Genomic DNA, 22,048 nt, shown 5'->3' on the forward strand with positions numbered 1-22,048 from the left:
CCAAGAGATGTTTTGTGGAGTTGTGCCATTGACAGTGAATGAGAGGCTGATGTGGACACATGGGAGGTTTGAGCGTTAACACCCAAATTAGCTTGATTTCATTGTAGTTGTATCTGGTCTGATCCAGAAAATATACCAGTTTGTTCACAACATGATCACTGACACTGGAGCCACTCTAGAAAACACATTGGGACTAAAACATAGTATAATGCTGTTTGGTGGACACTTTTCCAAAGCATCTTGCAGTGCCATCAGTTCACATGCTCTTCTCACTGAGCGATATGAGACTAGGTATCAGAGTCTTTACATGTGGCAGAGGCTTCTTCATGTACACAAGTTTTGACTAAACTGCACTATGATTATAGACATATAAAATATGGAAATTCTTTTTAAGGGTGTAAGATCTGTTTTAACACAAAGAAAGCACAATATATTTTTTATATCCAGTTACATATAGTCGAATGAACACCCACACGGGTCTCTATGTCGCTCTTCCCATTTGGCTTTATGTACAGCCACTCTGATTGTAAGGAGGCTCTTCACTTAAAACCATTTTTTTCTAAATGTAGGATGAAGAAATAGATCCCCTAATTATAATACATCGATGCATTTCTACATTCAAATGTTGGCCTACAACCTTTGCCATGGCACAGAATCTGCTTCAGACCCATCTGGAAACATCACAATAAATTAGTCACATTAATTAGACCATTGTGTCTCGCATTATTATTATTTTTGTAACACTTTATAATAACGTTCAGTCGTAAGTCATTTATAAGCCTTTAGTTAATGATGAACTAACCATTTACAAAACATGAATATACATTTGTAGATGATTAATAAATGTTATGTTAACATATACAAATGTGTTGTAAGTCATCTATAAACCTTTAGTAAATGAAGTGTCCCTCACCTGTTATAAATAATGTGTAAATAATTTACAATTCATTTACAAGGCTTTTTGCATCCCCTAATCTAAAGTGTAAACCATTCATGACACATAATTGTGTTACATACAAGGGGGAAGCTCTGTCAAAATTGAAGCCAATGCGGAAGTGTCCTCTTTGCCTCCAGGGGGTGACCCATTGGCTTGTGGACTTCTGTCTTGAAGTCTCAAGTATGGCCTCAGTAAACACCTTCCTAATGTGTTTATGGTCTCAATCCTAGTTTCAGACTATGTTGATTGACAGGTCGCTTGTCCACTGATCACAAAGCTCGCCGATCATGGACCAATAGCAGGCGATGCTCTGTGGGAAACCCTTGGATTTGTGTCAAGATCCAAGATGGCAATGGCCAAAATGCCATACATGAGCCATACAAAAAACAAGTCCACAGACCAATGGGTCGCTCCCTGCCGGCCATTCGAAAGAATGCAGGTTTAAGTGTACTTCCACATTGGCTTCAATTTTGACAGAGCTTCCCCCTTGTATGTAACACATTTATTTGTGATGATGAATGGTTTACACTTTAGATTAGGGGATGCAGAAAGCCTTGGAAATGAATTGTAAATGATTTACACATCATTTATAACAGGTGAGGAACACTTAATTTACTAAAAGTTTAGTTTTTATAGATGACTTACAAATCATTTGTGATATGTTAACATAGCATTTATTAATCATCTACAAATGTATATTCATGTTTTGTAAGTGATTAGTTCATCATTAACTAAAGGCTTATAAATGACTTACGACTGAACGTTATTATAAAGTGTTAGTGTTACCATTATTTTTCCAACACAGAGACATGGGTCAAGTAGTATTAACAGTAATGTGTAGTATTTGTTTAACCCTCTTGCAGCACCAGATGGGTCAGCGTCAGATATGTTATTACAAAATCAACATTAACAACATAGCCTAAACTCAAACCCATCTGTTGCTCCCAGCAGGTTAAAACGAACACTGTGCATTATTTGCAAAAATGCTCTGCAACACCTCGGTCTGACACCAGCCACAGATATCCCACTGCTGACTACTTAGTGAACACTGAATATGAATCTTACTGTTAAGGCTGACCTGCTGCCATCATTTATCTCTTCCCAGGACCCCAACGCACCACTGTCTGTCTGCCCTCAACCTGTCTGTCTGTCTGTATGCCTGCCTACAGCAACCTACCCTGATAATGTACAAATGTATTTGCTCAAAAGTATTTTCTCTAAGAAAAAAAAGCAAGAAAATTAGTTTGTCCGTCGTGACACTGGGAAAACAGACCCCACTTTTTTTTTCCAACAACTTTTTTGAACATATGTTGAAGCAAGATTGTCCATTTGTACAATAAGCTGGGTTGAAAAATAAACCACACCTCCTCCACACAAAGACATCAGGACAAAAAGGTTGCATGAATGACATAGTCTCTATTATTATACTGCTGTGCATGTCTTGAAGTCCCATCCCTCCACTATACAATCACTGTAACATACTGGGGCGACACACAAACTACCAACATGGAAAAAGGTGAATGAATGAACCAATAATGTATAAAATGATCAGAACCAACTCCGAATCATTGACTCTGTACAGTTGTTTCTTTGAATTGATAAATACAAATTGTGATATTGAAAGATATTGTTTCTCTTTGTCTTTGTATGCATCGTCTAATTGTGGGCTACACCAGTGGTTCTCAAAGTGGGGTCTAGGGACCAGAGTGGAGGTCCTTCAGTGGTAGCCTGGGTAAACCATTGGGGTAAACCCAGCCCCCACGTGACCTGCTCTCAGACCTCTGGTTCTCAGTCAGTGACTGAGAACTCTGAGAGCAGGTCACGTGGGGGCTGGGTTTACCCAGGCTACTTCAGTGGACTCCAGGGGGATTTCAGCAAAATTAGGTATAGTTTAATTTAACTTGTATTTAATTATCTGCAAGTTAGCACAGTGAAATAATGTAGGGTAGATGTGGCACATCTATTCTTTGATTACATTCTTTAGGACAAGTTTTCCTAATTTCCTAGAAAGGAACTGTTAAATTCGTAGAATGTTTCCTGGAAATAACAATGAAACAATATACTAATTATATGTAAAATAGAGAAATATGCCTAGTTCAAAGGTAGTTAGAAGACAATTAAGGCAGGTTCATTTATATTTAATAGCACATTTCAGCAACAAGGCAGTTCAAAGTGCTTTACATAAAACATGTTGCATTTACAAATCATCTACTTTGTGAAATTATTAAGTAGTTCACGTTCCTTGTGTCTTTTGTTAGGCTACATAGATACCAATTAAATATGCAGACTAACAAATACGTGGAGCTTTTATTTTGAAATGAGGCTGTGTGACTCGGGAAGTGGATCACCGCTGCACGGAAACGTTTCAGAGGTGCACTGGCCGCCATGTTTGATACAATACGTAACATTAATGCGGAAGGAGCACCGTCGAGAGACAAGTGAAGTGTCAGACTCAAAGTTAAGTTTGCTGCGGCCAAAATGCGCAACGAATTATTGGTTAAGTTCAATATTTGACTGAGAGAAGATGGAGGCGAGATTCTGCGGTGACGTCGCGTCCATTGTGGAAGTCGCCATCCGAGCGACAGTGTGTGTTTTCAGGGATGCGTGGGGCAAACAAGCGCCAACCATGGAGTGGGACGAGGCGAGGATTAGCGATGTCCAGGACATAGAGAAAGACCTGGTTGTTAAAATCAGCACAGTGTTTGTGGAGGTTTCCTCTGAGCTGCTGGAGGAGAACGAGGCTCTGCAGGCTAAAGTAGAGCAGCTGGAGAACGTGTTGGAGAAGAAAGCGGGCCAGCTGGAGAGAGAGCTGGTGGCACGGGTGGGCCAGCTGGGCAAGGAGCTGGAGCAGCTGGAACACGAGCTGAAGAGCATCACTGAAAAGAACACGCCACAGACAGGCCTGGCTCACATTCTGCTTCAGGACGGCTCTCTGCTCGGTGAGCATTACAGTGTTTATCAACTGTTATGAGCAAGACCCAGGTCTGACCTTGTTTTTGCTCAAACATGTTGTGTTGTTTACCTTCCTTTGGTGCTTTACCTACGTCGACCTAGCCTGGTGTCCAGCCCCTATGAATCAAATTTGCATAGCGATGATTATAATGATTCATAGAGGCTGGATATACCAGGCTAACGTCGACCTGTGTGTGCTAGCGGCAGCTAATTATAGTTTCCATACTGCTGCTAACGCTGCTGTTTGCTTTAGCTAACACTCCCTCTCAGAGGTATGACCAAGTAAACTTTGCTCGAGTCCGAAGTCAGTTTCTAGTCTTGAGGCACACGTATCAATTTAATATACTAATAAAAGTAATAATAAAGGTAAAATAAATATCTACGTCTTTTCAACGCAATATGGTTTTGATAGGATAAAAACTTGCTACGAGCATAATTAGTTTAATTTCTATCAGTTTCTAATTCAATAAATTCCATCATTCCATACACATTCAGAAAACAAAATTCAGTTGTTTGCTGGAATAAATCTAATCACTTTCAGTCTAAGTCCTTTACACAAGCACAAGATCTCAAGTCAAGACTTTAGATACCTTTTCGAGAAACAAGTCACCAGAACTCAAGTCAAGTCTAAAAGCTTCTCTTCATGCATCAAATCAAGTCTCAAGCAATTCAAATTGTGCCTCGACTCCCCGCCTCTGGTCCCTATGATAAACAAATTGCACACGCACACACGGGTGCTTATGTGACAAGGTCTATGTGACATTTCCTCCCTCCTTTCTGTTTTTCTTTCTGTCTGTGAAACACCACAGGAAGCCCGGTGCTGTCGGTGTCCCCCAACCCTCCGGTCGATTTGTCAGGACCCGTTCTCTCCACACCCGACACCTCTGCTTCACCCATGGCCTCACCTGTGACCACACCCGTGCCCTCACCCGTGGCAGTCCCCGAACCCGCGCCCTTGACCCCTGTGGTTCTGGTCAACAGAGTGGGCTCCTCTCCCACGGTGCTGCTGCTGAGAGCCGGGAAAGTTATTGCCAGCGCCTCGCCAACGGCCGTCTCCGAGCTGCCGGTGCTGCAGCTGGGAGCGGGCAACATCATCCTCACATCTGCTGCCTTGACGGGCGCTGCGCTTCAGGCCGTGCCCAGCAAAGAGTCCAACACCGTCAGAAGGGTTAATTCAGCCAAGCAAAAGGTTAGGTATTTCTGTCGTGTGTTTGGTTTTATGTAGCAGATTTACACTTAAGCCTAAATTACTAGTTTATAACATTGTTATTTGTATGTTTATACGGATTATTATTGTTTTTTTTAGGTAGAGACCCTGTATAAGCCCATCTAGGTTATCTTGTCTCTACCCGCACATTTTGTTGTTTTCATTTTGTTTGTTTCTGTTGTTTTTTGTGTTTTTTTATTTGCAAAAAAACAACAAATCAGCATCACAAGCAGCAGCTAATAGCAAGGAGTCACAGCACAAAGGCAACATATCTAGTAAATATTCTTGTATGATTGCTGGTGTAATAAGGAAGGACATTTTTTACATGTGTACATTTTGTAAAGATGTATCCATGAATTACTGGATACAGTTTGACAACTGGGTTTATTAAACTGTAGCCCATTATTGGAGATTGCGTTAATGCAATCCCTTCTTATGGCTGTACATTAACTTTTTTTTAGCACTGGTGGTACAGAAGGTTGATAGTTTTGTAACAAGTAGTGCAGTTCATCACTTAAACAAGTATGTGACTGGCAAAGTTGCTTGCTTGTGCCTGGTCTTGAGATTGGTCTTGCTTACATTTGGAAAACATCGAGAGCTCTCAAAACCCTTATCACCGGGAGGTACGGTGGTGCAGTGGTAAGCACTATCGCCTCACAGCTCGAAGGTCGTGGGTTCGATTCCCACCTGGGGACGAGGTGAACGCTGAAGGAATGCGTGCCCGTCCGCATGTCCTCGAGTGCCCACCGCCCAGGTGGGGTCGGCAAAAGGGCCTTTCTGTGTGGAGTTTGCATGTTCTCCCCGTGCCTCCCGGGGGTTTCCTTCATATAGGAACCCCCTTCACAAAAACATGCAATATCCTGGTTGCTAGTGTGGTTCCTCCTCTGGTCGTTAAGGGCGCCTGTTCAGAGGGAGGGGAACTGGTTGGAATAGCGTGAACCTCCCACGTGCTATGTCCTACCGGTGAAGCTTCCTCTGTCAGGTGAAAAGAAGCGGCTGACTGACTGCCCATGTCTCGGAGGAAGCATGGAGCCAGTCTCGGCTCTCCCCAGATCGGCAGAGGATGGAGTAGCAACCAGGATTGAGAAATCAAATGAGCACTAATGGGGGATAAAATGGGATAAAAAATCGAGGGAAAAAATATATATTAAAAAAAAAAAAAAAAACTTATCACCGAACATATGTGACTGGCAAAGGACATTAATGTTGTGCATACAGGGCACACAAAATCTAAACTGCCACTGCTCCTGGCCTGCCCCCGGAGGAAGGACAAGCCCGGATGGGATAAATGCAGAGACTGTGTTTCACCGGCCACCGTCAGCATGGGTGTGTGTGTGTTCGTGTGACAAATAAAGACGGGTTTGTCCGTCCAGTTCTTCTTCTAAACTTTTAACAAGAAATGTTTACAGACAAACATTTTCTTTATTTGCCATAATAAATTCAGGGTCCGTACACAAAGTCTTGAAAGTTTGGAAAATACTTGTTTGTTTTCAAGGTTAGCAATATGCTTGAATTTTAAATTGAAAGTTCTTTATTTTCAACATAATATAGTGTTTAATCTACACAATCACTCATGTAAACCAAAAATCTTTTAATATCTGAAATTAAATTGTTTCCTGGTGTCTCACACAAGACACAGAGTGGACAGTGGAGTGGACCGGAGCTACTGTAGATTGACTAACAGGGGCTCTGAAATCAAAAGGGGCATTTGTCCATTCAGCTCCACTCTGCTCCACTCCGCATCATCGGTGCTCTGAGAGTGCTTGAATTTTACTCTTAAAACACTGTACGAAGCCTGTGAATTGCAGGGGACATTCATGTAACTGTATACAAAACATCAATATATTATATACACTTTAAATTGGGGCTGCGAAACTTTGGAAATCTCATGATTCGATTTGATTCTCAGTTCAAAACTGATTCTTGATTGAGATCTTCTATTCCATAGAAAATGTTCATTGACATTTTTGATGTCTTGTGATAACAGTTGCATGTCAGACATTGACCTGAAAACTAATCCTGGCACAATACGGCTTAAGGGTGGTGATCAAAAGGAAACTATTTTTGGATATGCTACAGTGGCTAGTAAATCTCAGATCAGCTAATATTTTACACGCAACTACTTTCCGTTTGAATAAAATAAGCCTGTCAAAGGTTTACGAGCATCTGGATGGTGTTATTTCTGGTGATAATTCTTGGCAACATATAGGCAGAATGTTGCCAGCAATAACTCAAAAATCTTCTCTAATTATTTCTAGCAGCATGCTCCTGTAAACAACTGTGATGCTGAAGAAACTTCTAACTGTTGACCATCAAAGCTGCTGAATGTCACAAACATTACCTTCAGTTTGGCTCAAATGAATCCTTCTGCATTACAGAAAACGCCAGAAGAAACTGCGTCTGTCCCAGCGAAGAGGAAAAAGGAACACAATCCTGAAGGTGTCGAAGGTATGATTCCAAGACAGACTGTGGGGTTTTTCCTGTCATGCAGAACTGAATATTACATTATCTCTAAAATAAAAATAGGAACTGGGAGAGGTGGAAAATGAAATGTCTTTTTCAGCAACAATTCTATTATTGTCGTAAGGCCGTGTGTCCACCAAAGCATTTTTTTCCTGATGCCAGTGTTTGTTTTTTATTGTTTGCAATGGGAGCACCGCACTGAGCATCCATTCTGCGCTGAGCACATCCACGTTTTTTAGATTTTTTTTCCTGGTTGCTGAGAGTTGAAAAATGTTCAACTTTGGGTTAAACGCTGAGCTTGTCACTGTCACTTTTTACCCAGCTGTCCAATCACAGTAGAGGAGGGACGAGACAAAAATACCACTGGTCTCTAAAGGTGCCTTCACATGATAAGAGTTCTGCACTTTTCTCACCGCGAGGTAGAGCGATCTGGTGAGTAGAGCGCAAATCTGCAGGACAAGAGGCGAGCAGCAGCAGTGGCACGAGCGGATATCTTCTTCTACTCTGATTGGTTGCGCTCATGAAAGGTCAGCGATAAGTAGGTCAGCGTTGAGATATTTTGAACTTTGAGCGCAGCGCAAAGTGCCAAAATCGAGCTGTGTGCGTTGCCACGGGTAGCGCTGCCGCCTAGTCGAGTAGCGCCGCTCTCCTCCATAGGAAAACAATGGGACAACAGCCGCAGAGCTGTTTTACCGCGGATCATGTGTAGGTGCCTCTTGCATTGCACCGTAACATGGGCGTTACGTTTGTGATTTTTTGCTGTTCATCTGTCATTAACGTGATGAATTAGGTGGTTAATTCTGAACAACGCTGTTCATGCTACATACCAAATTAATCGTCTGAATCTTGCGCATCGAACCATGTCTTCCTTTTTCGGATCAGATCAACACAGCGGAAGTTATAGCCGTCTTCAACATTTCAGATTATTTGGCTTTTTCAAATGGCTTTTTGGAAATCCGCCTAGGTATCTCCCTACAAAAACCACTACCAAATACTCATGTGTTGGTATTTTTTCATCTTCTTTGAGTTGGGATGTGGTAAGGCCTGTGGCTATGTCTCCATTGGGTTTCTAGCCATAAATACAACAACCACAGGTAACTGTTTACACTCTAAAAGTGTTTTTTATTCTAGGCGAGAATCAACCACTGTGTTTGAGCTGGTGTTACTCAGGGTCAGTAACACATAGTCATTCTGACACTTGGAACAGAAACTTCAAAGTTTTACCTTTCAGAAAAGGTCAGGCAGTTGTCTGTAACCCTAGCGGTTCAGCCACAGTAAGCATTTTAGTTAGGGTATGTTGTTTTCAGCATTTCTTTCAGAAATAGGTGGCTTTAGAACATGAATTGCACAGGCATGAATTCTACCAATTCTCCGCTAAGCTGCAATTTAATTTACTGCACCTAACAATGTTAGGTGCAGTAAATTATCTCTGTGCTATGTTAGGCTATCTGTGCTATGTTAGGCTAACATAGCACAGAGAGATATAGCACAAAGCTACAGCAGCTAGCTATATCACTGTGCTATGTTACATGCAGTAACTTGTACCGGACGGCACGGTGGCTCAGTGGTCAACACTGTTGCCTCACCGCAAGAAGGTCCCGGGTTCGAACCCCGGTCCGTCCCAGGTCCTTTCTGTGTGGAGTTTGCATGTTCTCCCCGTGTCCGTGTGGGTTTCCCCCGGGTGCTCCGGTTTCCTCCCACCAACAAAGAAAGACATGTATGTTAGGGTTAATACTCCTGTCAGTGCCCCTGACCAAGGTACTGGCAAAATAACTGGAGTTGGTCCCCGGGCGCTGCACAGTGGCTGCCCACTGCTCCTAGTTCTAGAAAGGTTCCTAGTAGAGGATGGGTCAAATACAGAGGAAGAATTTCCCCAAGGGGATAAATAAAGGATAACTTAACTTAACTTAATTTGTATGTACTGGAGAAGCGGTGAATCCATGCTCCGTCCAACTTCAGCTCTTGTCTTGAACCAAATGGTGGTAGTAGCCTACTGGCTGAGATGTTTCCTCGCCCGACGCCCACAGAATCTCATGAGCTCACATAGATCCTCTCCATACGTGCTTCAGCCATCTCTTCATCCACAGGACTCTACTTTGTGCTGACATTTTTACTTCCGTGGATATTCTGTATCAGATCAACCAAAGCGTGTCAGCTGAAAAAATGCTGCGCCTCCAAAGCGCTCTCAAGCACTCCCAGCTGGGCTTTTCCAGAAGAGTTCCTGGCACTGAGAAAAAAACACTTTGAACGTCTTGCTTTTGTCATGTAAACTGGTAAAGTGAAAAGTTGATCTACTTCACCAGACACTTTTATGTTTAACCAACCACCAATTTGAAGAGTTTCAAAATCCCGTTTGGCTACAGCCATTGAGGTCAGAGGACTGTTTTGTTTCCCTGTGTTAGTAGAAAAACTTGAAGGAAAAAATGTTGAATAAGTAGCCTAACTTTGTATCGCGTGTGTTTTTTTTACTTTGTTTCCTAGACCCCACCTCCACCGACAACACTGAAGAGAAAGAAACTGAGTTGAATAAACTGCAGGAGAGCAAGCAGAGGAGAAAAGAGCTGCGGACAGTTAAGCGCTTCTTTTGTGAGCTCTGCAACGTGGGTTTCCATTGGAAAGGTGAACTGAAGAAACACATGACTGTCCACAAGAAGCCTTTCGCATGTGAGCAGTGTGACAGAAGTTTCGTGCATAAGAAGTCCCTCGCGAATCACCTTCTGCGCCACGACCGCCGCAAAACACCCAAGCCTTTCCCTTGTAGCCAGTGTAAAAGATCATACCGAGAAGAGCAGTCTCTTAAGAATCACATGGTGGCGCGTCACCAGCGGATTAAACCACCAAAGCCATTCCCCTGCGATCAGTGTGGCAAGAAATTCAGATTGGAGCAATCTCTCGCAAACCACATCGGGCGCCACGAGGCATCGAAAAAACCGTTCCCGTGCCTGGTTTGTGACAAGACATTCAAGACTTCTGGCAATTTGAGGTCTCACATGTTCGTACACTCAGAGGAAAGAGCGTTCAACTGTGCAACATGCGGGAAAGACTTCAAGAGTAAAGACACTCTTCGCTTCCACCAGATCGTCCACACCGGCATAAAGAAATACAAATGCACGGAGTGTGAGGAGACTTTCAAATATGCCCACTCCCTGACCGTGCACAAGAGGAAACACACGGGCGACACGCCGTTCGTGTGCTCCGTGTGCGGCAAGATGTTCCGCACCGGCACCGGGCTGAGAAACCACAGCGCGGTTCACAACGGGGAGAAGCCGTTCACCTGTCACATATGCGGGGCGAGGTTCAGCCTGAATAACAACCTCAAGAGGCACATTCGCATCCACACAGGAGAGACGCCCTTCAGATGCAACGAGTGCGGCAAGGGCTTCGCCGACACCAATAAGTTGAAGATCCACACGCTCGTCCACGGAGCGAGAAAGCCTTTCATGTGTGATCTGTGCGGGAAGACCTTCCTCTTCAACTGCAGACTTCACATCCATCAAAAGTTTGTGCACTCCGACGGGTTGAACCAAACGGACGGCAACGTGAGACTGCCGCCGAGCCGGCGGCGAAAGTCGTCGCTGCCGAAACCGTTCAGCTGCGGGATCTGCCTGAGAGGTTTCAGCGCCTCATCCTCTCTCAAACTCCACGAAAAAGGCCACAGTGAGCACAAGGAGTACCACTGCAGCACATGCGGGAAGTCTTTCCATAACAAATACTCGTTCACCTACCATGAGAGAAGCCACTCGGGGGAGAAACCGTTAGTCTGTGATGTGTGCGGGAAGAGGTTTGCCCACACGGGGAGTCTGAGGCAGCACGAGCGCATACACACCGGGGAAAAACCTTTCGAATGCGACGACTGCGGCAGGGCCTTCAGAACAGAAGGGAACTTCTACCGGCACCTGCGGATCCACTCCGGGGAGAAGCCGTACCAGTGTGAGCACTGTGACAGGAAATTCAACCAGTCCAATCAGCTCAAGTCCCACATGCAGATCCACACCGGCGTGAAGCTACACACATGTGAGCGGTGTGGGCGGGGCTTCTCGGATAAAAGGCAGTACAAGAGACACAGCTGTGATGGGTCGTAGGTGAAGTGCGGCTTGACCAGTGTGTTGTCTGGTCAGCACAAATACAAACGAGAGAAGTTGTTACTTATATATTAAAGTCATAGTTAAAGTTAAGTTATATGTATTTAGGGAATCATTCAGAACAACATGGCTTGTGTTTGTCCCTTTGCATTTTTGTTGAAGCTGTTGCTATACTGCCCGCCAAAGCTAATTGCAATAACTAGGGATGGGCATTTGAACTAATTTCAATATTCGAGTACGCTCATTAACTAATAAACGAGTGAATAACATTAATAAACGAGTACTCGTTTATTAACGTCATACCTTTTTTGCATAATAAATACGGGTGGACCGTGTCCGAAGATAAACAAGTGGAACCACAATTTGGCTACGTTAAGCTATCGTAGGCTATAGGCCTGTAAGAATATCTATTACTATGGTAATGATAGAGCAGAGGTAATCTGCTGTGTCTGGGCTGTTCACACACAGGCCTGCATTATGGAGAAGCTGTGTCTGCCTCATTTGCATGGGGGATTTCCCCGTGTTGTTAAAGTGCGAGTACTCGAATGGTAGAAGCTTTACTCGAATAGTAAGGTTATGAACGAGTACCTGAGTACTCCTGCCCATCCCTAGCAGTAACTGCATGAGAAGAGTGAAACTGAGAAAAAATACTTCAATCTATTATCTAAATTATCTACTCTCTCTAACAAAAATGTATTGGTGCAGAAGTTACTTACTTAATCCTCTTCGTGCTCGATAGCACATACGGTCTTTACCAACCAACGCCAATGCTGCCTGTCTGCTGCCCAATGCTGCACTTGGCCCCAGGGCCATCCTAGTTGTTTCATTTTGTTTTCCACAGATCTTCTCCATGTCTCTTTGGGTTGGTGCAGAAGTGGGTAATATACAGGTATATTGTTCAGTAGCACCTAAGGGTTTGTTTTGATTGTTAAAATGAAGGATATACAGTAGGTAGATTATCACAGCAAAATTCAAATGTATAGCTTCAAGATGCTTTTGGCATGTTGTTTTTTCTATTGGGGAGTTTCATTCATGCAACCAATGATTCTGTAATAACAAGAGTTTTGTTTTATTTTCCCCGTCATGGGTATGGGTTCATTTTCAGCAGGTGAAAATGAATAATGTTAAATACATGGAGGTAAGCCTATGTGTATTTTTGTTGAATACTGGCATTTTCGCCTTGAGATGATTTGGCGCTATATATAAAGTGTGTGTGTGTGTATAGATCAACATTGTTGTACTAATTTAATTATAGGCATTCAGTACACAAACTAGTGAATGCTGTGATGGTTCTAAACATGTAATTATTTTCACAGGAGAAAAATACAGTGTAAAATGTATTTTCTATGTACAGTTCATTCTACTGTGTTACTGGATAATAACGTTAATTGTTTAATAAAACACTGCATTCGTAGTCAAATCTACTGAGACTTTTATTTTTGAAGTATTGTTTCATGACAGCTGCATCAGCAGTTGATTATGGGTGTTTTGTTTATGGGGCAGCAGCCAAATCTCACGTGTCCAAAATTGACAGAATGCTAAATAAAGCATTGAGGATTAGCATTGGTGCAATGAGAAACAACGCCAAGTAATATACTGTGTTGGTAGAAGCAGGAGAAATACCACTAGAGCTCAGAAGGGACAAACTGGCATTAGCCTACTCACTGGATTTGTCTTAGAGGATGTGGGGATGAAAACACCACAAATGCTGCCTGGGAGTATAGTTTGTTGGGTAATAGTTTTGGATGGACGACAAAAGATAAGTCTGAAGAATATGACATTAAGGAAATTTGGTTTAATAACCCCTACTCTGATAAATAATATTCCCCCATGGCTATTTCCTAAGGCTCAAGTTGATCTCAGTATAATGGAACTAAAGAAAGATTGGGAGCCAAGCGAAATAGGACACTGTGCAAACCACTATAAGCAACCATTTTTACAATTACTGATGGATCAAAATGACCATGTAGGAGCAGGAGTATACATCCCATCACTATTTCAAATTAATTTAGGAAAGATTATTTCAGATACATTATTTGTGTATACAGCTGAGATCATGGCAGGGATTATTGGTCTTCAGTGGGTGGAAGAAGTGAGACCAGACAGGGTGGTGCTGGGTATCCACTCTGCACCACTACTTTTAAGACAGTTCATGGAATCAATCATCTCGCCACTACAGCTCGCATATACGCAGCTCGCCCGCTGCGTGGCCTCGGCTGCTGCTTGGCCTCACCTGCTCTATTGGCATGCGCAGCGCACAATTGCTCAAATTTGACATCACAATGATGTCACAATGTCTGACATCATCAGTGATGTCACAATTGCCCGAGTGTAACCAAAAACCACAATTGCTCAAGTGACATCAGTAATGATGTAAATGCCTATGACATGATCAGTGCCTCAATAATGATGTCACTGATCATGTCAGACATTGTGACATCATTAGTGGGACAAAAACTGAAACAAACAGTGCCCACATGAAACAAACAGTGCATTGTCCACTTGCCCTAAATCTTATGACATCACTGATGATGTCATGAGATGATTTATGGCATCACTGATGATGTCACAATGCCTATGACATCATTTCTGGGACAAAAATTGACAGAGAACATTGCACACTTGCTCCCTTTTTAATAGATGTTTTATTTATAATTCAGATGTTGGGAATAGGCGGGGCATTTTGTTGGCTACCTGCACATGTGTGATTAAAAACCAATGAAGCTGCAGACAGGATGGCAAAAAAAAATCACTAAATATGAGGCACACAATGGATACATCATTTGGAAAAGGTGAAGGTAAAGCACTAATCAAAATAAGATTGCAACTTTGGCAGAAAAGGTGAGATGAGCACAGTAAGGACAGAGCATAGTAGTACAAAAGATAGAGCACAGGGTGTTCAAGGGAGAAGCAGAAGAGCTGAGGTAGTTCTGTCCAGGTTAAGATTTTACCACACAGGTATAAATAAGACTTTATTTCTATTAGTAAAAGTAAATTCACAAGATTGTGCACATTGTAATATCACTGAAAATGCTGAACATGTATTAATGCATTGTGTTGGATATAATGCAAGTTTGCAACAAAGGCTTAAGAGAGGATGGGATTTGGAAGGGATACTAGAAACAAAAGGAGATAAGGTATGGGTAACACGGATAGGGGTAATTCTTAAAAGACAGGGTTGTTTAATAGAATATAGTAATATTTTATTTTATTTCTTTCCTAGACTAATGTAAACTTGATCCTGTTCTGCATACTCCGGTACAGTAGGTGGCGGTATCCACCCTAAAAGTTGATAATTGCAATCCGCCAGAAACCGCAAAGAATATTAATGACGGAGCTACTTCCATTTCCGGAGTATCAAAGAGCTACCAGAGACCATGCCAGAGACCATTGACTGTATCCAGAGACAGTTTATTCGGGTGTATCTTTGCTAGCTAGTATCTGGAGCTACGTAAACTGGTGGTTTGGGTGGGCGCTGCGTTGTTGTGAAAGTTGAGTCTTCGTTTGAGGGTGAAAATGCCAGAAAACGAGGTGTTTTATTTAGAAACTAAGTCCATCATGGATATAGTCGTTAAGACTGTAGTTGATGTAATCGGGAGTTCAAGGAAAGAAAAGTTCACAAAGGCGGCAAGTATGAAAACCGAGGTGAGTGAGATGGTTACATTTGGGAAAGATAACACGAGTACGGCGTAACGTAAAGCATAACAAAGATGGCGGACTGTGATCGCGTAAAGCAAGTTGAGAACTTGCAGGATATCGGGAATATTCAGTGACACGACGGTCTTGTAAGCCCATGAGGGTTGGGCACCTTGTGTGCAAGCATGATACAATATATATTTTGTTATTATCTTTACAATGTTGTTCATGTTTTCTCCAACTCCTTGTTTAGTGTTAAAAACACACACACACACACACACACACACACACACTAGTGTTAATTTTGTCGACGAAAACTATGACGAAAAATGTTAGTCGACTACCTTTTTCCCCAAGACTAAGACGATACTAAAATGTTCAGACTTTTAGTTTCATTGACTAAGACGAGACTAAAATACTCAAACTTTTAGTCGACTAAAACTTGACTAAACAAAAAGAGGATGGGGTTGACTAAATATGATAAAAACTAACAAGGACATTTGACACAGGACTAAGACTACAACAACATTTTAAAATAGACGACAAAATTAACACTAATTATAGACTGTTTCCCCCCCTCAATGCAGCAGTTCAGGTTCCTGTGCTGCAGCATCATATATGTAGCTGACATGTAGCTGTCTTAAAAACATTTACAGTAGTTCAAACAGAACCCACCCAGTCTTAGCTAAGGGTCTTATCTATATGTGTATGAGGCAATTGTGTTCCCAAAATGTACAGCTACTTGCTTGTCTACATTATATCCAGAGAAGTCTGAGTGCTTTAAATTAACACTGACACACACTTTACTATACTCTCACTACCTTCTAGAAAAAGTGACGCACAACCTCTATAGCCAGCTCCTTGTTAGAACTGAATCCACTCTATTGAAACAATAATTAACCTTACAGGAACCAACAATCACCCAAACTGCATACTTTTTATTTATTTGCCTATAGTACAAAAAACTGATTGCATTCTGGCAGAAGTCTCACATAGCCAGACCTATTTACACACTTTGTTTTAGTGCTGTGTCAGTGCTGGATAAACTAATACAGTAACTGAGAAAGTAATACAATTACAGTAACGCATTACTTTGCTTTACTGCCCAACACTGAGTGCCCACACCTGTATTTAAAGATAATGCATTTATCTATTAGTGAGTCTTGTCTTCTTTAAGACAGGCTGTCAAACCTTGTGCCATGGAGGTTCTCATCCAACTATCCTTTATATTAACGGGTTATATTTTACCCATTTAAAGGAACATTTTATTACATTCTGACAAGTTATTACACTGTTGGACAGATATGACATCAGTTACACTGGAGAGTGGATAAGTTCATATGAGACACTTAAGATACTTCTTTTTATCTTGGTGTCAAATGTCTTCTTCTGATCCTTCACAGACAGATTTAGCTGCCATCCAAATGTTGACCAGGGAGGCAACGAGAAAGATCAGCAGCGTTTTCTCCCAGCTGTCCACAACGCTGCAGAGAGAGAACCAAACTCTGAGGACCAGAGTGCGGCAGCTGGAGAGCGAGCTGAACAGCCTCAGTGACAAGTTTGAAAATGCCAACAGCTGGAGAGCAAGCGTCCTGAAAGGCTGTCCGGTGATTTTCGAAGACACCGGGCTGATCTTTACCTTGAAGCCTTTTGGGAAGTTAAAAGAAAAGTTGACTCTTGTTGGGCTGCAGAGCGGAAACAGCACGTGCAAGTTCCCCGGTAAACTCTCCTAATGTGATGCATGTGTATGTTAGCTGTCAGGTGTACATGAGAGCAGGCACAGTGGGTGTCAGCTTTGAAAGGGGAAATTTGCTAGTTGCTTGTAGCATAACTGTGATATTTGGGAAGCACCTTGTTGAGCATGGATTGATTAGACAAGTGATCATTTTTATATTAGTATGTGTGAGTGAGTTATGAAGTGTGTGATATAAAGAGGCACAAGACACTGATAGCTGAGTAAATGTATCACTCCACAAATGTTTATTCAACAATGATGTTGTCAGTGTTTATGTGCCATCATTTGTATTCTTTACTGTCATCTTCATGTTCAGACCCAGAAAAGGAGAAAGCAGAGGTGAAGTCTGATGCTGATTCGTCTGCTGCCAGGAGAGGTGAGATTTCAAAACACATTGAAAACGTGCAAATATCAAAATCTATACAGGTAAACTGTGTTTTTGAATATAATGTGAATTCATCTATGTTTTGGATTTTGATATTTTTGCATTTTGATGATCATTGTTAGCTTTGTCAATTAATTCTGTGATTTGATAACTAATATGTAATTGATGAATAATTAATAATTTGATTAACAGTGGCTGCTGAAAATTGAGACTTGAGGCCTGAAGTTTATTCAACAGGGATGCATAATAAAACATGACTTGGTAGTTTGTTTGAAACTGAATCAACCTCAGCTGGTAGAGGTGGAAGGATGCGATATTTCAAATTACAATTGAATTTGAAGCTAGTTTGTGATCATAATAAAGATTAAATTTTACTTTCTGCAAACAGACTAATAGAAAATGAAAATTCCATTAAGTTGTAGCATAAGATCATGTTGCACTTTATTGAGTCAACTAAGGCAGTCTAGGGGTTACTTGTCTCCACCCAGAAATGTTTTTGCTTTCTCAATGTTAAACAATATACTTTTAAATTTTTATTGAGTTGTGGGTTCTTTTAAAATCGGGGGAAGAAAAAGACAAAATTAGGTTTTGTGATACACAAATTGGAAGGATGCAATACCAATGTTAATTTTCATCACCTCCATTACAATTCAATGTTTGCATTAGTGCTACAGGTACAGTATATGATTAACTTAATGTTTTCCACTCAGGTCCTGCAGAGGATTGTACTTCCAGCAAAGAACCTGAAGAGACTGACAGCCAAAACACAAAGGCTGTGTTCCCCTGGACCAGGAGGAAGCCTAACGTGGTCTTTGTGTGTGAAGTGTGTGACAAGAGCTTCAAAAGTCGCTTCGGCCTGAAGAAGCACATGAACATTCACAAAGAGAAGTCCTTTGCCTGCGACCAGTGCCCCAGAAGATTCAGGACAACCGCTGCTTTTGAGCACCACCTGCTATACCACGAAGAGAAGAAGCATGCCACTTTCACTTTCAAGTGCCAGCTCTGCGAGCAGGAGTTCACGACGAAAGAGTCCCTCAAGTCTCACCAGCTGGTTCACACTTTCAAGTGCCCGCTCTGCGAGAAGGAGTTCAAAAATAAACAGTCCCTCAAGTCTCATCAGGTGGTTCACATGGACGCCAGGCCGTTTGGCTGCTCCACCTGCGGGAAGGCCTTCAAAACTAAAAACGGCCTGCAGGCCCACGCCATTCACGTTCACGCCATCGAAAAGCGGCACAAATGCTCGGAGTGTGGAGAGACTTTCAAGTACGCGTTCAGCCTGCGCTGCCACCGAAGCGTTCACACCGGCGAGCGTCCATACAAATGCACGCAGTGTGACAAGTCTTTCGTGAGGAGGAGGACCCTCAAGATGCACCAGTGGTCTCACAAAGGGAAAACGTTTACATGCGAGACATGCGGAGCGGGCTTCACGCTTCAGGCGAACCTGAGGAGACACGTTCGCATTCACACGGGCGAAAAACCGTTCACCTGCAAAGTCTGCGGCATGAGCTTCAATCAGAACAAGCTGAAAGAACACATGCTTTTTCACGGCGCCTCCAAGCCGTTCATGTGCGACCTGTGCGGAAGGACTTTTCTCTACAACTGTCAGCTGCAGAAACACCAGAAAGTAAGCCACGGCGAAAAACACCGTAGAGGCCGTAGAGCCATAGGCAACCGCAGAGTGATCTGCCGGAGAGACCGGACGACGGTGGACGTGACGCCGTGCGGCGACAAGGTAATTGACGCACGTCAGATGCGGTTCACCTGCAGTGAACCGCAGTGCGGCAAGTCGTTCTTCTACAAAAACACCTACGACTACCACCAGAGGATCCACTCGGGGGAGAGGCCCTACGGCTGCGGCTTGTGCGGCAAGAGGTTCATCATTCTTCACGCTCTCAAGAGCCATGAGCTACAGCACTCTGGAGAGAAACCTCATCAGTGCAAAGAGTGCGGCAAGGCCTTCAAGGTCCAATCCAACTACTACAGACACTTGAAGATCCACACGGGGGAGAAGCCCTTCGAGTGCGAGGTTTGCGGCCAGAGGTTCCGGCAGCTCACTCATGTCAGGCTCCACATGCAGGTCCACACAGGGATAAAGGCGTATCACTGCAGCAGGTGCGGACAGGGCTTCTCCGATTCAAGGCAGCTCAAGAAACACCGCTGTGGCTAGACGCAGAAATGATTCGAGGAGACCTGAGCACCCGATGATGATGATGTCTCCGTGTTTCCTCTGTATTCGCTCAGCAATCGTGCAGCACTACAGCAAGGGAATTACCAGCAGATATTAGTGTAAACCGTACTTTAGTGTAATTTCCCTCCAAAACAAAATGTCTAATCTCAATATCGAAAATAGTTTTTTATAAGTGATAAAGGGTGAAAAGAAAAACATTTAGAATTTCAACCTGCACTCGAACCATAACTGGAACCAAAAAAGGGCCCAATGTGGAACCAGAATTAAAACTAATAGCACCATGCACCACTGCTACGTAAAGAAAGGACACACATGTTGATTGTAATACTTGAATGTTAGATGCTACAGTATGTCTCTGAGAAATGCTGCCTGATTTAATGTTTGGCTGAAAAATGAAAATGTCATCTTGGTCATAAACTTTGAGCGCTGTAGCCAAACCAAATAACTTTTATGGAAAGAAATGACAGCTCCATATTGCCCCATTGCAACATCAGCGCCCAGCAGCCTCTGCCATTTTTTATTTTTGGAAGCGTGACAGCGCCAAAAGAACCTTGCACAGGCTCACAGTGGTCAGCTGCGGTAGCGCTGGCCCCTATAATCAGCCTCTCTAAACAGTAACTCAACGGGAGAACACTCTAAACTTTGGGGATTCACATCTTTTCCGGGCGTACTGCAAATCTTGATTGAAGTGGTGTAGTGCAGGGATGTAAAACAACAACCATATTGTGGAAACTAAGCAAAATTTTTCGTTTTCTTTGTTTATTTTTTTCAAGATAAATACCTAATGAAAAGGACCCGAGGTTCAACTCCCGTTGAGTTACTGTTTAGAGAGGCTGATTATAGGGGCCAGCGCTACCGCAGCTGACTACTGCGAGGCGCGTTCTGTTTCCAAAAATGGCCGGAGTGTCGTCTCGTTCCTTCCACGCTCTTTGGCCAAACTGTGGCCATAGCTTAATAGTATATAAAGTTTATTCAAATATTTAAGGCAACTTCTCAACAATAACAATGCACCTAAAAGTAAATAGATCTCGAAATATGAAATTAGAAATTTTCAAGCATCAACTGTGAATGCCAGCACTGCTAACATCAGCCAGATGCATTATCTGCAAAGTCATGTTTTGGTTGGAGTAAACTTATGTCTTTATATACATTTTTTTTTCTCACAATCTGGCCAAGTGAACAGTTAAGTAATGTCATTTTCATTTGTCAATTCAAAACAGTTAATAGCTGTAAAATAAAATAAAAATCAATTTGTTTAAAAATGAGATTATTCAATTGTATTTATTTGACATTTAGCTTTCTTTCTATAATATATAGGGGTGCGCATGATTCCCGCCCCTCCTGCAGCTCTCATTCGCACCTCGGCTGCTGTGTGGCCAATGAGACCAGCATCACTGATGATGTCAGATTTATGACATCACTGATGATGTCACTGGGATTTATGACATCACTGATGATGTCACACTGGGATTTATGACATCACTGATGTCACAGTGGATGTATGACATCACTGATGTCACAGTGGGATTTATGACATCACAATGGGACAGAGAAACAAACAGAGCCCCAGCTCCTATTTATATACTGATGATGATGATGATTCTTTATCTTAGGTGATGACACCGAGGCTTTTATTTTGAAGGCCGCGGAGGGGGTCAGTGGTGACGCTCCGGATCAAGGAAATCCATTCCACAACGATTAAACAACAGTTGTGACCCACAGTAACGTTTTCTCGACTACATCTGAATCATGTCACATTTTAATGAGGCGTTTCGATCCCAGACAGCGTCAATCTTGTTTGTATTTGTTGAGGACATCTACAAACAGTTTGAAAAGTCGCATGAAGCCTCGCGCAGTGAGACATCTTGTAAAGACGAGCATCTTGGATCGGTGGTCCCACTGGTGAGAGAAACGCTTCGCAAACTTTGCAGCCTGTTTGCGGCTTGTTCTGCAGGTTTACAACATGAAGACCAGACGTGGAAGAAAAACTCCGAGACGACCGAGAGACTGCCAGATATCAGCATACATGTAAGTGATAGATAGTGCTTGCTGTTGCTAGCTAACGTTAGCTAGTAGCATGGGTACAACATACTGGCACGACGTAAGAAGTTAGTAAAGCAGCTGTACGCTAATAGTACCATTAATTATACTTCCATTCTGTTTAGGTGTTCCAGTGCCAGGTGCCCTCATTAGTGCTAATGATTACACCTGCGTTATTTCGAAAGGCAGGGTGGCAGAGGCAGAGTAGGGTGGGCTGACCCTGCCATCCTGCATTTCATAAATTTGCATAATGTGGTTGCAGCTATTGGGATTTTGCTCTTGTTTATTATCATGCTACTCTCTTTTAATCACTCATATATTTCAGACTGGCTCCACACGCTCTCCTGCAGAGAACAGAACTAGCCAGGAGCCAGAAGCATCAAGTAACCATACAGGTTAGGATGTTGTCTGATTTGTGCCTTT

The 22,048-nt window shown here is 42.7% G+C and overlaps 2 protein-coding genes across 2 annotated transcripts; both read left to right on the forward strand.

The window, feature by feature from the left end:
• Nucleotides 1-3,369: 3,369 nt before the first annotated feature.
• Nucleotides 3,370-12,954, forward strand: LOC310777111 (uncharacterized protein). The gene is made up of 4 exons (XM_083637376.1): nucleotides 3,370-3,876; nucleotides 4,699-5,078; nucleotides 7,475-7,544; nucleotides 10,041-12,954. Exons 1-4 carry the CDS (start codon nucleotides 3,462-3,464, stop codon nucleotides 11,639-11,641), a joined length of 2,466 nt encoding a protein of 821 aa, XP_083493502.1. The 5' UTR covers nucleotides 3,370-3,461; the 3' UTR covers nucleotides 11,642-12,954.
• Nucleotides 12,955-15,138: 2,184 nt separating this feature from the next.
• Nucleotides 15,139-20,686, forward strand: LOC310776799 (uncharacterized protein). Its single transcript, XM_083636979.1, has 4 exons — nucleotides 15,139-15,286; nucleotides 16,681-16,996; nucleotides 17,329-17,388; nucleotides 18,108-20,686. The coding sequence occupies exons 1-4, from the start codon at nucleotides 15,158-15,160 to the stop codon at nucleotides 19,562-19,564; spliced, it is 1,962 nt and encodes a 653-aa protein (XP_083493105.1). The 5' UTR covers nucleotides 15,139-15,157; the 3' UTR covers nucleotides 19,565-20,686.
• The last annotated feature ends 1,362 nt before the right edge of the window (nucleotides 20,687-22,048 follow it).

This window comes from Poromitra crassiceps (assembly GCF_964638095.1).
Source record: "Poromitra crassiceps genome assembly, chromosome: 5".
Taxonomy (NCBI): domain Eukaryota; kingdom Metazoa; phylum Chordata; class Actinopteri; order Beryciformes; family Melamphaidae; genus Poromitra; species Poromitra crassiceps.